Source organism: Betta splendens, chromosome 4 (genome assembly GCF_900634795.4).
Source record: "Betta splendens chromosome 4, fBetSpl5.4, whole genome shotgun sequence".
Taxonomy (NCBI): Eukaryota; Metazoa; Chordata; class Actinopteri; order Anabantiformes; family Osphronemidae; genus Betta; species Betta splendens.
The window spans coordinates 18,493,768-18,509,375 of record NC_040884.2 but is presented as its reverse complement, the minus strand read 5'-3'; the positions used below and the strand labels follow the sequence as shown (position 1 = coordinate 18,509,375).

The 15,608-nt window shown below is 47.2% G+C and overlaps 1 protein-coding gene across 3 annotated transcripts; it reads right to left on the bottom strand.

The window, feature by feature from the left end:
- Positions 1-1,052: 1,052 nt before the first annotated feature.
- si:ch73-206p6.1 (phospholipid scramblase 1) lies at positions 1,053-9,823 on the bottom strand. Of its 3 annotated transcripts, XM_029146163.3 has the most exons (8): positions 9,702-9,823; positions 4,912-5,064; positions 4,213-4,301; positions 3,988-4,030; positions 3,684-3,904; positions 3,447-3,608; positions 2,870-3,031; positions 1,053-2,787 (listed from the first exon to the last, which is right to left on the bottom strand). In XM_029146163.3, the coding sequence occupies exons 3-8, from the start codon at positions 4,279-4,281 to the stop codon at positions 2,758-2,760; spliced, it is 687 nt and encodes a 228-aa protein (XP_029001996.1). In that variant the 5' UTR covers positions 4,282-4,301; positions 4,912-5,064; positions 9,702-9,823; the 3' UTR covers positions 1,053-2,757. The 3 variants fall into 3 exon arrangements, with proteins under 3 accessions (XP_029001996.1, XP_040926331.1, XP_055363879.1); XM_041070397.2 differs by lacking the exon at positions 9,702-9,823 and having other exon boundaries at positions 4,902-5,085; XM_055507904.1 differs by lacking the exons at positions 4,912-5,064; positions 9,702-9,823 and having other exon boundaries at positions 4,213-4,891.
- Positions 9,824-15,608: the final 5,785 nt, after the last annotated feature.

Sequence of the window (15,608 nt, the reverse complement as noted above, 5' to 3'; positions counted from 1 at the left end):
TTTTGTTTTTTAAAGACGTGTAACACAAACTTATCACGCGCTTTATGAGCTGCGAAGCTTTTATACGCGTTTAATTACAACGTACAAATTGAAGCGTTGCACAAAACAGAATCCCTCACGCTGCAGCTGGAGAAAACATCTGCCTGCGTCCCGACGTTTGGGGCGTGCGAGTCAGCAAATCACTGCCGCAGTGACATAAGTGACATCACTTGCGTGGGGTCTGGCGGATTAATGCGTCCCAAATGTGGAGCGTTGCCTCTGATCATTTCCAGTAATGCAGAACTGCATGTTCCTTCACACCGTGGGCCTCACACACTAATGGCGTGAGCGCTTTGCCAACATGAAGTAGCAGGAGTTTTGTTGAAAGGCGTTTATACAAACCCTATTTTTAAGCAGCTGAACACATTACTTAGCCTGTTAACAACCAAAACGATTAGGGAGGTTTGCTGGTTGACGCCGAGTCTGTTCTGGGCTGAGTTGAAATCCAAGTCCCTGGGGTCGCGTACGGCAGGTTAATCTGGGCCGGGTCATGCTGCCAATTACCCTCATTGTTTGGGGAGGGAAAGGATTGGAAACCGCTCCGAGGCGGGTCACACGAGGTCAGAGAGGCAACTGGTATTTACTGGGACAATGACTGCAGCAAGTAGTAAGAACAGATAACTATGACTGAGCTCACGCTGTACAGACCAGCCAATGCTTTTGTAACAGCGATGTTTTGCTACTATTTGTCAGGATTTAAGCGTGACCCGTATTCAACCTCCCTCCACTCTGCCCCAGGGCGACTATGCATGGATGTGAGCTTTAAAAGCATCCTTTGAATGAGACTTCTGTAGGCTGCACCCAAGGCTAACAGCTACACGCCGCTGGCGTAGTTCAACAGGCGCAAGATGAAGTTCATTCATCAAACTTTTAATTTCCCTTTTACATTTTATCACTGAAGGACATCCTAATCTGTTTGATCGGCCCCATAGTGCAGACTTCAACAAGGGCACTGGTTAAAAAACTGCAATAATGTGAAGGTGGAAAATACAGAAGACAGTGAAGTCCAGTAATTAACAAGCATGAAGTCAACGATTTTAATCATTCAACGCTACAAACTCCACTCAAGGGATTTATTGCACTGTAGTTTCAAAGCATTTCAATAATAACAATCACAACAATCGTCTAGTTGTGTTTTTACACAATAATAATTGAAGAAACAAAAAAATTAAAAACAAATGCATTAGAACATTGTTTTTATTGAAGTGTTTCCAGGGATTATTTGCACAATTTAAGTTTAGCTCACAGAGTCTGTTTGCATTAACTGCATGACTAGTTCACAGTATTAGTGCAAAAGTAGAAGTATACAGTAAGTATTTTGAGTGTTTCAAAGAAACGTTTGACGTATTGGAATTGCTGAATTCACCCAGCGTCACATTCTGACCTTGATTTTTGGCTTTTAAACACAATCAAGCCGCCTCAGAGGACGTAGCACCAGCATCTTCCACTACTAATGCTTCCTGCCTGGCTGAGACGCCCTGGACGCTCAAAGAATGAGGAATGTAACTCAACTGTTGGTTTGGTCAGACTGCATAAAACCTCCATCCTAAATCCTTAAGATCCAGTTTGCACTTGAAGATAAAACGTGTACCAACAGAACTAGCAGAAACTCTGCTGATACAGGACCTGACGAACCTCAGCTTGTCCCTCTGACATTTTTCTAAATGACATTTTACAAAAGTAGTATTTGCTTTAAGATGGATGTTTTTCCAGAGACCAGACACTTTCTATGATTGTACAATCATGTCTCTTTGTTCTTCCTGCTCTCTTAATGCTGATGATGGCTGATTCCCGTAACATTTCAACTTTTGCATTATCATTTACCAGTAAACGTACTGTACGTAAAATGCTCTATGTATATTTAAACACATGATTAACATTCTTTGCTCCTTATCGTATCAGGTGCAGATGTCTACTTTAATAGCGTGCATTTCAACCTGAGTTTGTCCCCAAATTATAAGCTTTCAGCAGAGGGATGCTTGGGTGAAAGCTGATGACAGGAGCGGGCATTGACTTTGTTGGGTTATTCTTAAATGAGGAGCTAGCGCCCTCTTGTGGACATTGCTGCTGTATTACATCCAACTGCAACCCGTCGCTCCCTCAACCTCTACAGAATGGACAATGGATTATTATTACGGCATTGAAAACACTACTTTACAATAGTAAGCGCTCCAAAGTTCACTCATAGCTAACACACACACACACACACACACACACACACAAAGCAGGGCACACATTTCTATCTGCTGACAAATTGTTAAATCAATAAATAAGGGCATTGAATAATTAAAATGACTCTATTACCCAAGTGCTGTCTGGCCGACCACCTTTGCAGACAATCAATACACTTGCCTTTATTGGTGTTCCCTTGTCCTTTACATGTACTGTACTTTATGGATGTACTTTATGGATTCAAGTTTATTTATTGGTACTAACTAAAGGATCTGGGCCCACGTCGGCTCAGCGAACATAATGTAAACACAAATGTTTCCTCACAAACACGGTTACGACGACCGACCTGAGCAGCTAAGACTAAAATGAACCTTCTATGTCAGTGTACATGCAAAATGAGAACGCTGCGGTACCTGCTGGTACGTTCTGTGATCATGTCTGTTTGAAGGCTGTTCTGTACGAGGGAATTTTGGACTGGTCATCATGGCTTTGTGGCCTTGTTCTTCAAGGAATGTGGCGCGTTTACAAGGAATTTCCACTTGGCTTCTAGTTGGTCGTCTCAAAGAACATGAAATCCTGTGAAAATAATCTTGTTGAGACCGTGCATTCATAGCAAACATGAGGGTTTTTTTTTTTTTGCATTCATGGTCACACTTACGATGAGAAAACAGGCACCGATCATTACAGCCTTCATTCTCACGTCCAGGTCCATGGGGAACTGGATGCCGAAGTTGTCTGAGTCTGTGAACGCTTCCCGCAGAAGCCCAGTCCACTGCTTGCTGATCTTCCCGATCTTACTCACTTCATCCATGGTCAAAATCTGAGGACAAAGATCCAGAGGGAAGACAAATCGCTTGTTTGCTTTTATTGGAGGAAGGATGGTAGAATAATTCATGATTCCGTCCAGCGTCGGCAATTTTCCTGCAGCCGCTGCAACATGAGCTTTGTGTCATCGGTAATGATTTCAAAATGGCCCAGGAGGAGCCAGGATGGTAATATCATGCTTCAGCTGCCGCTTCCCTGTGTCTGGGAAAGAGGTTGGTACCGCTGACCCAAATCTGTTTCACAGCTCACTTTAATAAAACCAACCGAGCCGTGGAACAATGGCCACACTGTACCGCGCAAGAGCACGGCCCGTGTGACGGCTTCATCCAGGCTCCAGCTACAAATGTTACTGTGCCGTGTTATGTTCCTACAAATGCAGTACCGCGCGCCTTTGGCTTCGCTGAACCCACCTCAAAGTCGACATCTGGGAGGCAGCTCCAGCCACAAAAGGGCCCATGAATCTTCAGCACGGGCTCATTGTGTTCATTTGCAACGATGAATTTGGGGGAGAACGGGTGCCACTGCTGCATGATGTACCCCACCGTGTTCCCCGGCGGAGCCTGCACCTCCAGCTGAGGGGAGGGTGGACAGCGAGATTAGCAGTAAAACCCACAGATTGGCAGCGGGCACCAACCATGAACACCCACCTCTTGTAAACAACAAGGGAAGAAACAGGACATGCACTTGAGCGGTCTGGTGACGGTGATGATCTCCTGGCCCAGGTTGTCCAGGACGTGGATGGTGAAGGGGCGCAGCGGGCCGCAGCACTGCCGGCTCAGGCAGTCGTTCTCCTCCACGGCGTAGAACACGTTCTGGCCCATGCTGTTACGGACCTCATACTTGTTGTTGCTCTCGAAGCCGACGAGGGCTGCGGGAATGGGGAAAAAGGCTGCCGTTGATGAAACCCGCTGGGTGACCCGCGCTTGAAACGAACAGAACGTCAAACCGTACCTTCAACGAGCTCCACTTTCTGTTTGATGAGTAGCTGATCCACCTAAAATAACAAAGAGCCACATCTGCAGGTTTTTTATTTATTATTTTTGTGTTTTAGGCAAATAATTTAGTGCATCTGTCCAGCAAAATTACATTGACCTCTTATATAATAAATATATTTTTTCCAAAAATCTCATACTTTCTATGTGTTGTTGCATCTGACAGGAACAGACCCGTATCTACCTGAGTCAGGTACTCCAGGCCCGGTGGGCAGCCCGGTATTCCCGGACTGGGCACCGCGTACATGTTCATCTCGTCAGACTGAGGGCGACCTGTTGATAAATGAAGCGTGTAAACAGCGCCATCTAGCGGCCGTTTCGGCGACACGCGTAAACAAACGGAGATGAATCGCGGCAGATGGACAGCGATGTGGTCCGTGTTGTGTTCCAGCTTAGTGAACCTCCTGCAAGACTTCGGTTCAGTCTATTCCACAGCGGCCTTAATCATAGCGAGCGGTGTAGCGCGTCCACAGCCGGGGGTGAGGGGGGGGCTGCAGACCCACACGGTGGGCGACACAGATAATCTTGTTTGTGTCTGGAAGTGACGAGTGACGGGGAATAACACTACCACGACAACGCATCTCAGTCGGCTTGTTCACGCGTAAACGGCGGTCGTAAACACGATCCGTGCGAAAACGCGAATAGACGTGAGCACGGATGCCCGTGGATGATTATGTTAAATATGTGGTGTGTGTCAGTGTCGTCAGCTGCTAAACTGAGCGCGCGCCGACAGGGACGCGCCGACTCTTTGATTTAAAGGGGGCAGCGAGAGGCTAAACGGCACGAGCCGCCGCCGACACGAGGCCGCGACGTTTTACCGCTGAGCGTCGTGCTGGAGGAGACGGCGATCACACCGGAATCGCAAATACTCACCGATATTTACCTGCTACTTAAAATAATGACAGGCCACTCCGGAACCGAGCCCCTGGAATAAAGCTGTAATCCCATTGGTGGGCGTTGCTGTACGTCTCTGCGGCGCGAGCCAATCACAGCACAGCGGCGTAGATCACGACGTAGCAGAGCGAAATAGACGACGCTAGAACGAGGTAGAGTAGAAAATATAGTGTTTGGTTACTTAATCAAACAATAGGCAGTATAATAACAGCAGAACTGACGTTTAGCTTTTTGTAAACATAAACGTTTTAGGGACATTTATCCCACTTTGTCCTGTTGACCTTTTAAAGCTAAACTACCAGTCACAATAGTGTGCTTGTACTTTAGGATCTTCAGATATTAAACATTAGACAGAAACATAGTCAAAAGATCAAGTAAGCCCAAATATGTATTGCATGAACTTAAAAGCTGATGTGGTACATTTGTGGAGCACTATAAAGAATAAACTCACTGATACATGATCAGTGATACATGTAGAAATGTTTTAGGCCTGAGTTGGTGCCTCTGAACCAGGAGAGCAATGAGTTCTGAGTAATATGTTTTCAGTCTTATACCAAAATCTCAAGGTGTCTACCTGAAATAAATAATTACACTATTTGAGCTCATTTTAGTCTTCAGAGCTGCTGTCACTGTCTGTTGAGACCTTTCCATAGTGCACATTTGGGTTATGACACCTCGTGTCCACTGGAGAGCAGTGTTGAGCTGGTGATGCTCGGCCTCGTGGCCATTACTGAGACTAATGCAGAATTTGCCTTTTCATTGTAAAACAAAATAGTCACAGACACACACACTCACACACACACTAGCTACTCTGTTACAAATGATGCTACACCGTTGGGTCGAGTATCCTTATTTGCGAATACAAATTACCTGATTTCCTCAAGCGCTACTGATTTCTCCAAGAAACGCTAATGAGAACAAATGATGACTTGCACGCAGATCTGCTGACACTTCAGGCGCAGACAACGAAAAACACCTTTTAATTGATTCATGTTATAGCCAGTGTTTATAGTCACCCGAAATAGGCTGGAAAGCGCTGCATGAAACCAGTAGCGCACTGTAAGCCTTACAATAAACACATTTAAAAGGAGACACAGAGCTATTTGCTCATTTTTATAAGCATGAGGTGAACAAGTCACAATTCCTGAGATGGATTTAATTAAGCTTTACATGCACAATGCCACGTGTCAATCAATCTAACCTCTTTGTACCCTCAAGTGCCCAATGAGAGCATTGAAACTCATGTTCTTCATCACTGAGATCAAAACAAAGTAACGCAGTGGCTTTGAAATGGTGGCGTTGTGCGCTCCCATCTGAATAAACAGCCCGGACAGTCAGGGGTCTTTGAAAGCCGGTCAGATTGTCTCTCCGACTCCAAGAGCCCAGTTCCTCCCACCAGGGGTTTGGATGTGTGTGTGCACCAATTGTACCGCTCTCTACATTCCTACCTGTTTTACAATTTTTCTGTTTGTGTTTTGTTTTTTTTTGTGTGTTTTTTTGCGTGAAGGTGGTGCTCTTTACCCGCATGGGTAATCTTTCGTGCACTCCTAACGAGGTTGTCATGCTCCGCGCATAATGAGGAGCCTAAAGATGAATGGAAAAATGCTTCCATTACACCGCTTTCATCCGCTTGTTCATTAGGTTAGCATAAGGTTACAATACATTACTCCAGTCCCAGTGTTGGGCGCCGCGTTGCATGTGTCACTGAGGGCTGGCGTGTCAGTTTGCCCTGATAATCTCCATCCGAGCGCACACAAACACACACAGGCTCGTGGAGCTAGCGTCTTTGCCTAAACTTAACCTTCAGCTGAACCGCAACAAGACGCAGACTCCGCGCACTTCATATAATGATAGAACGGCCCTTATAAATATTCACATCACAAAGGTTTCCCAATACAATCTGCACGTAATTCACACCCGCACTTAAAACATGCAAATCCATTGTGTATTTGCCATCATTCACGGATGTCCAAATTTGCCACATTCGCCTCTTTTGTTATTCCTGTCTCTTCACCTCTGCCCATCCCTCACCACCCTCCCTCCTTTTTATTCCTTCCATTTCTGCACCCCTGTCAAGTGCTTTGTTTGCTGTGACTTTCCATGCGGTTATCTGAGCGGAGACAGTATGCCTCACCCTGGCACAGGACCTCAGTTTCCACGGCAACTTTATAATTGTTTTGGATGTGTTCCAAACGCCACTGGATACCGAGGCATTATTGATGTCAAAAGAAACATGTATGAAATGAGGAGATGTGGAGGCGTCCATATGGTTCCGTACACAGCCTCATGCAAAGCCATTTAACCATTTTTCAATGGGAGTTTTGTGGCGGCGCTGAATAGATCCCACATGTGTCGCATGATATTTCATAATTTTGATCTTTTTTGTATTACAAAGGGATAATAGCACACAATACGAGCCAGTGAACTGTGCAATATTTCCCCTATTCATGTCATTAAGTCATTGTCACAGTATGCACTGCTGTGTTGAGTATGGCGACCTTGCTGAACAATATGCCCTTGGTGACGCATTTTAAAAAATTGAATGGTTGAAACTGGAGCGACGTCCATCTGATCGCAGGACGGCGAAATCAAAACGCGCCGCGCCAGAAGCCTCTCCAGTCCCCGCGAAGCATCGCTGCCAAGCGCATTCACGCCGTTGTTTTGACAGGAGCGGCAGCAAGACTTATCCCAGAGCTTGTCACTATAACCATATTGTGACCCCCACCGACCCCCCCCCCCCCCCCCCCCCCCCCCCCCCCTCACACACACACACACACACACACACGCAGCCCAGCAGCCCCTCTGAGCCGTGAGCTGTGGCCACATTAACCACTGCACGGCAACACTCATTAAAATAACATATAGTGTCAACAGCAGTGTGGCCCCAAGTGGATAAACCCCAACTGCTGCTTCCTAACTCACAAATCCAGACCCTTGTCTGTGCGTCGGAGATTCGCCCTCGGAGTCGCACGCTCCCTTCGCGCTGTTGCTTGTGAAACTTTGGCTTTTTTTTCCCCCCACGTCGCCGTATCATAGGATATGTGGTAAAAATGTAGCTGAAATCAGGTCCTGACTGATCTTTTTTCTCTGATCTCGACCCCCCCCCTCCCTTCGCTTAATTTATGACCTGTGAGGAGGAACCCAGGGAGTGAGAAGTGAGTGAGACTGGTGTGAAAGCCCTGAATAGAGCAGGGGCAACAGGCCCTCCAAGCAACACAAAGGAGGCAGCGTAGCTGTTTGGAGGCAACACAAGGCTCCGCGAGGCACCGTCCTCCGCGCTGCACAGCTCCCAGACTGGCACACACGCTGACTTTGTAAGCGGAGCTGTTACGCCGCGGCTGCAACGCGATCGTCACTTCAAATTTGTGGATAAAAAAAAAGAAAACTCTGTAGAACTGCCCGTGAAATTCAAACTTCAAAACATTTGATTTGAACGAAAGCCGTGGTTTGTCCCCCATTAAGGCGAAAGATGCAGATGAGGTGGAAGCGGGGTCCAGCCGGTCCTGGTCGGGGTCCAGCCGGTCCTGGTCTGCAGAGGAGGCTGCGTGCGGATCACTCCAGGGCCCTCCGGGAGCTCGCTGTCAAGTGCCGCTTACTGACTGTCAGCTGCAGCTAAAAATGATTTCAGTGTCCAGGGTTAGAAGTTCAGCCGTGCGCGCTGCCCCCCCCCCCCCCCCCCCCCCCCCCCCCCCCCCCCCGACGGAGGGAAAAGTGCTGTCACCATTGCAGGGCCTGTAATAATTTATTCCCCCCTGGTCAAAAATCCCGTTGGCTCCGTCTTCCTTCGCCTGCTCCTCAGTTTTTTCCACGCGCAGCCATTAGCCACATGCGAGACACGTGTGACCGGCGCATTTTTTGTGTAACTTAATTGTTATCGCAACTGTGCTGTTGAGCCCCGGATCCTCTGACTCTTCGGGCGCCTCCGTGTACAAAGGGCCTCGGTCTGCTGTCTTTCACCTTGCCTCCGTCTTTCTCATCCATCCTCCACAGAGAGGGGATCCAGAGCCATCTGCAGACCACGACCTATCCCCAAACACTGGGGATCACAAAGGTGTTATTTTTCAAAGCTGGCCTGTCCACCTCCTGCCGAGGGTGTGCGGCTGCGGTTCAAGGGAAGGTGGGAAACTTCTGAGGCCCCTTTCCCCTCGCACACCCCCCCCTCTGTCGCCTGTCTCCTCGGGGGCAGTCCTTTGAGGGTGTCATAACTGTGGCCTGTATAACATGGGTTACTGCTGACGGCGGTTGGTCACAGTTGATGAAGCCTTTAAAGAAGCCTCCCCTCTCATGGTTTCTGTTAAAACCTCGGAGCTGCGGAGCGAGGCCTGGCTCCCAGACGTTTCCAGACGCAGTAATGGGAGGACTCTGAGCCGCGGGGAGCCTGCACTTTGTCTTGTGATGGGTAGAGGGTGCTCCAAGTCCATGTTTGAGAAGAATGTAGTTCGGTCCCTTGCAACCCTACACTACCGCCTTCTCTTCATCTCCCCCAAAAAAAAAAAAAAAAATCAGACCCCCCTCTCCATTTTAGTTTTGTGCCTCTGCTTGCAAGTTGCCTCCACAAAATGAGTCCTCCATGTTTTGTGCCGCTCGGCCGTGTCCGTTTCACGAAACCCGGTGGAAACAAAAACAAAGTTCATGCAGGCGGTGAAATATGCTGCGGAACATGCAGCTGTCCCGGTGCCGTCGTCTTGTGTTGAGTGTTGGGAATGGGGGGGTCAGCGTGCGAGGTAAAGACAGTGTGGTGGTAATAGCATTGGAGCCTCCGCAGCACCTGGTACTCACCTCTTCCTCCGGAGGGTCCCTGTGGACCCGGTGTCCTGCAGGCTCGTGGCAAAACTTGATTGTGGAAAGCAACATCACGCTGAGACTGTTTGAAAGGGGAAAAAAAATGCTTTTATTTTTTAATTTAGGTTAGAACAGCAAAGGAGGAAAGTCAGCGTTGCATATTTTTTTCATTTTTATGCTTATTTAAAACATACATTTTAAATGTGACAGCCATTTAGAATCGGACCCTAACAGCAAATTATTTAATAAATAATTAACAAAAATGGCCATAATAAAAATGTAGTAAAAATAAAATTCCAGTATTTAGGTACAATGTGTTGTTTAGTATATTTATATTTTAAAAATTAATTCTATGTAACAGTTTCCACAAACATTAATTATTCACAGGTTAATTATATATAAGTGGAATAAATAGTTTATATGTTCCATATGTGTAAAACGTGTCCACAGAGACACATGTGAATGGGTTAAAGCAGCCCTGTTGACTCCACTTGGACACTCTCTCCGTGGCTCATCCTGGAGCCGCTGCTCCGGCGTGGCCTCGTGAGCCCGCGTCCACGGGTCGCTCGGGCGGCGCGAGACGGAGGGCGTGCGTGCTCCTCTGTGCTCCTCTGAGCTCCTCTGTGCTCCTCTGTGCTCATCTTCTCCTCTTCGCACCGCCTGCATCGGCTCGTGCACACGCCGAGCAGCTCTCTCCACGCAGCCGGACAGAGACAGGGGTCACTGCCTGGATGCTCCCAGCTGAGCGCCGTCAGCGCAACCTTTCTGCGACGCACACACCTACACAAACACACACATGCATTGTGTTAATGTCTTTTTCCACGTTGGCACCGAGTGCAGAGCTTTGGCAGCAGGAACACGGCTGTGAACTGAACGTTGTTTCCTTCGTTAACAGGAAAAAGCTGAAGGCATTGTTTTACAGCTGAAGATTTGCTGGCTTCTTCTGCTCTTCTTAATAAACAACAGCCTTCATAGTAAAACATCTAGTTAAAACTGAAACATTTGGTGTTTTTAATTTAACTGGGGATATTGTATTATTAGAAATTCTACAGTCAGTCTGTGGGAGATTTAGGTTTTTGTCGAGCCATTATTGCTGCTGAGGGCAAAGCAACCTGCTGCTAGAAAACTTTGTACAATGAGTAATTTTAGATTTATATACTTCATGAGATCATTTTTATTTATTTTATAATAATTGAGCATTTATGGTTCAGGAAAATTGAATCCAGTCATAGTAGACATTTGAAACAGGTTTGTGCGGTGACTGGGTATTTCATTAGGGCTCTAAGGGATCCTGCAGTGATTAGCTGGAAAGCCCATAAAAGTACTGAATTTCACTTTATTAGAAGGAAAAAGTTTTATGTTAGTCATTTGTAATATATACAGTGAAAAAACAGTGTTTAGCAAAAACAAGCTAACTTCTAGCAGCACAGGTGATTTCATTATGAGTATAGACTTCACTTTCACTGAACTGTTTCTAAACTGATGAGTCCTGCTTGGCAGATGGTTGAATTGACAGCCTCTCAATGCTCTGCTGAATTAATCACCATCATAATGCGGCGTATTGATCGAAAACACAAGTAATCCCGTGGCCATTAATCATTCATGTCAAAATCGGATAAACATAACCCAGCCGGGCGGTGCGGGGCTGCGCAGAGGAAGTGGAATGCAATGGAACAAGGAGGCTGATCCCCGAGCTTTGACGTCAGGCATCCATCTACTGGTGTTATTCCTTAATCTGATTCACTTGGCCGCTCAACAGACCAGTGTTGCCTGTTGGAAAGGTTTCACATGTGTGATGGATGCTATTGTCAGAAATGCCAAGGTCAATATGCAACGCGGCAACAGCGGAAAAAAAAAAAAAAAGAGGACTTTCTTATTTCAGGAGTGCTTCCCATGTATCACCGTCTCTGCAATCTGACCTTGCTTACCTCTGTAATAACATTCAGAGGGAGGACAACTGCTGGGTGCATGCTCATGGGCTGGCGTTGATCTTTAAAACGGGTCACGGCGTCGCAGAGAGGAGGCCCGTGTCACTCATGACAGTATGCAGGCGTATTACTTACACTGAGACAGATTTGGAAAATGGAGTTGCACTGTCTGGGGAGAGCGCTGGAGGACAATTATGCCTTGATTTGAGCACCCTAACAGGGGCCACCATTTGCCTGCATGCCTTCTGCACAAGAGCAATTAGGTGATACCGAGGCGCATCATCAAATCATCATGTAAACAGATTTAGAGTAATGAAACGTCAATTTTGGCAAATGACAGACGGTGGAGGGAACTGTTGTATAAACAGTTGAGCGGTGCAGCGCCAGTCGGCCTCGGCACCATCGCCCTCAGAACCCACTCCCGGCGTCTGCTGCTCTTGTAACGGACCAACCGGCGCGTCTGGGGAACTTTATCAAGGTTTGTAATTGTGCGTGTCCTGCTGTACATCCTGTTTCTTCTGGGCTGTGCCGCTGTAAATGGCATTAGAGGTGAGAAACATTCTGTCCTTCGTCGACGGTCTATTATCAAAACTCAAAAACATTTTTTGATTAGGGCGGCTGAGAGTCAGTATTTACGCCATCGAGTGCCACTTCTCGTGGATCATTCGGTTAATAATTCAATCGTGGATTTAGCTTTAATAGGATTGAGGTAGGGAACGCTCCATGTTGAGTTATAACAAGGCTGTTATCACCAAACGAGGTGGACATCACGCCATCCAATTCATTTTTTCCTGAGTGATGTAAGGAACCGGCGTGGCGTTTCCCTACTGAGCCCTCATCTCCGACTGTCCGCTGATTCACCGCTCCCACAGGGGGGACTGACCTTCTTGGCTACCTGGGGACGACCCCCCTACGCACAGTTAAATATGCTCACAGGAAGGAACTGGAAGGGAGAAAATCACATTGTTAAGACTCTGCACCAGGCCCGCTGCCTCCTCTCTGTCCAGCGCTTATTTTTATTCTAAGGCCGGGGAATAAGAAATACCCAACTCTTGGAAAATGACTCCAATTAAGCATAATGTTAATCACTATTGCTCAGAACAAAAGTCAAGCTGAGAAATCCCTTGATGGAAATTGTTATAATTGCCCTAACAACGGGGATGAATATTTCTCCCTGCTTAATTACATGTGACTTAATATTTAAATATACCATTTGCGGGTTTTAAACTATCTTAATCACAGCCATTAATTTTAAATATCTAGCATTTGGAGTGGCGGGGGAGAGGACAAACACCTTTTACAGTGTGACTGGTTACATGTGGCAGGTAACGTTAGCAGAATGTCAGGTATGTATTATGCACGAGGTGCTGCTGACAGGGCCTGTGTACGCCTCGGCCAGAACAGGTAATTGTGCTTTCCCGGTTCAGTAGGAGGTGGGGAGCGCTCTCTTGCACGCAAGCCGTGGCTCTGACCCATCCGTCGCAAACACTGGCACCTTTCAGGCCAAGCTCACTGTGTTTTCACCGATGTGATGAAATGAGAAGCTCCGTACGCTGCAGTCTAGTGTATTTCTACGCTTGTGCATTTTTGGACTTTTGGAATAGTCTAAATAGCAAAAACTGATTATCCGATGATTAAATGGATGCTAATGCTTTCTAAGAATCCGCCATCAGATGTTCGTGCCCCCTCCTCCCCGCCTCGCCGTGGTCATTTAGGAGCTAGTGGCATGGCTCCTGGAGGATCAGAGGTGGCAACCCCAGTGTCCTGGCCGGCAGCCAAGAGCGACTGTCCCAATCTGGACACCTAAATCAGCGCCTCGTCTAATTGGCCAAATCACCTGCTGTTCTCAGACCCCCGTTGCTGGGCGGCAAAGGCCTTCTGAGGAATCAGACGGTGTTTGCAAACTGTTAGCGCTATGTTTGGTCGGCGTTCGGAGCCGCCGTTTGGGAAAGCGCAGGTTAAAAGATCTGGTGAGGAAAGTTATGATCAGCATCGAGCATTAGCCAAATTTGCCCAATTCCTGCCTGATATTCGGCCGCGAGAATAACTTTCCAGTTTTGGAGCAATTACTGCAATATACACAAATCAAGCCGACACTGGGATGGAGCATTTCCACCGCGCTGCCATTTATTGAGAGATGACAGTAAGCTGACACGCTGCGGGGCTAACACACACACACACACACACACACACACGCCAGTTAAGCAGGCCTCCGGGTCACACAGTGTGAGTGAAAAACAGAGTGGGAGTGAGCGAGCAGCTGCAGGAGCCATGGGGTGGGTTGGGCCTTACGGCGAGCAGCGAGGGGCTGGGGGAGGCTTCGGGGATGGAGGAGGCGAAGGAGGGCTGCGGGGAGACCCGGAGCTAGGGGCCGCCTGTTTAATTGGAGCTCATTTACACAGCAGTGAAGCAGGAGACACCTGAAGGGCCTTCCCTGCCTTATCAGCTAAATGGCTCCCGCTCCCCGTCCACCGCGAGCCGTGCTCCTCCTTGTTTATTCACTTGATTCTCCAGCAGGCGCACGTTTCTGCTTGCGAACAACTCGATCTGGATGAGTTCAACGGTGAAAAGTTGGCAACGAAAGATACAGTAAAGGCTCACCTCCGCACATACAACTTGTTTATACGCCTCGTAATCTGAATTTCAAATGTTCGGCGCCGCCTTAAATATATTATGCAGCTATAAAATAATTAAATCAGTTAGCGCTGACGATGATAATAGCCACTATACCGTCTCCGTGAGGCATTGGAGAGAAGGCAGAGGATGGCGAGGTGGGAAACAGGAGGGGAGCAGAAAGGGGGGACGTGATGAGGAGGAAGAGGAGGAGAAGAGGAGTCGAAAGAAGGAACAACTTACTGTAATCATAGTCATGTTCAATCAGACACCTGCTATTAAGTTGATAAATACACTTTTCCCAGTGTGACTCCGGATACACTGAGTACCCCTAAGGCACTGTTCTGCTCTTTAACTACCTACTCTGACTGGCTTCCTCGCTCAACCACAGACTCTTTTCCCATTAACTCACATTTCACCCAGCTCACAAGATGTCCCCCAATCCATTCCTTATAGGGCACTGTATGATTGACTAAATGTAATCCTCAACAGTGGGGACTGAGAACAGATTGGGTGAGTGGTTTTCTGGCTTTTGGGAGTGAAAGGGGAGAGAGGTGCGGACATTTTTAGTCCATTAGCAAAGACTATTTTGTCCCTTTTTTCCCTTCGTGCTTACGGTAATAAGAAAAAATGGGAGTGGAGTGCATATGTGCGTGTTGCGGGGCGGGAGGGGTGTGGGTTTATGGAGAGGTTGTTGTGTTTGATGCAGGGCGGCTGCACAGACAAAGCTTCTTGCCTCCTTAATCTCTTGTCTCGCCTTTTCAGCTCCCGTCGGTGGCCACATGCTGGCGACGGGGCCAAGAGGATGCCTCCTGTAGAGAATCTTACTCAGCACGGTGTCATGGCCGCCAAGACACCTGATAAACATTAAGCACAGGCTGTGATACCTAAGTGTTATTATTGTTGTTTATTCATTTTATGTCCCCTTAGTGTTTTACTGCCTCCTCAGCTTGTCTGTAAAATAAGGGGATAACACGACAGCTCGCGTGTTTGTAAGATGACTTTTCTCTGGACCAGGAGAAAGTAAACTAAGCCCTTAAGCCCAGGTTCTGGATTTAAATGGGCTTTGGGATTTAATTAGCCGACTTATCCAGATAACTGCGTAGTCCTGTTTTGACACACAGACACCTATGGCTTCACATTGAGGGAGTGTATAAAAATACCTCACCCTTTTTCTAAGTGGGTTGTGAAATTTTTTTTTCCAAAAACACTAGAAGCTGCTGTGCTGTTGCTACTTCTACTGTGTGACGGTGGAGACAATTATGATAACAAAAGCAACCAAATCAAACTTTACATACCCAAGTTCATTGTATAATGTAACAGAGTGGTCAAAAAACCGCACAAACTTCAACCCTATATTCAT

Excerpts from the sequence above, each read along its gene's own strand:
- si:ch73-206p6.1 (XM_029146163.3), bottom strand. The coding sequence starts at position 4,281 with ATGAACATGTACGCGGTGCCCAGTCCGGGAATACCGGGCTGCCCACCG. Across the intron at positions 3,032-3,446 it reads TCCCAGATGTCGACTTTGAG|ATTTTGACCATGGATGAAGT; the intron begins GTGGGTTCAGCG and ends CTTTGTCCTCAG. Across the intron at positions 2,788-2,869 it reads TCGGTGCCTGTTTTCTCATC|GATTTCATGTTCTTTGAGAC; the intron begins GTAAGTGTGACC and ends TTATTTTCACAG.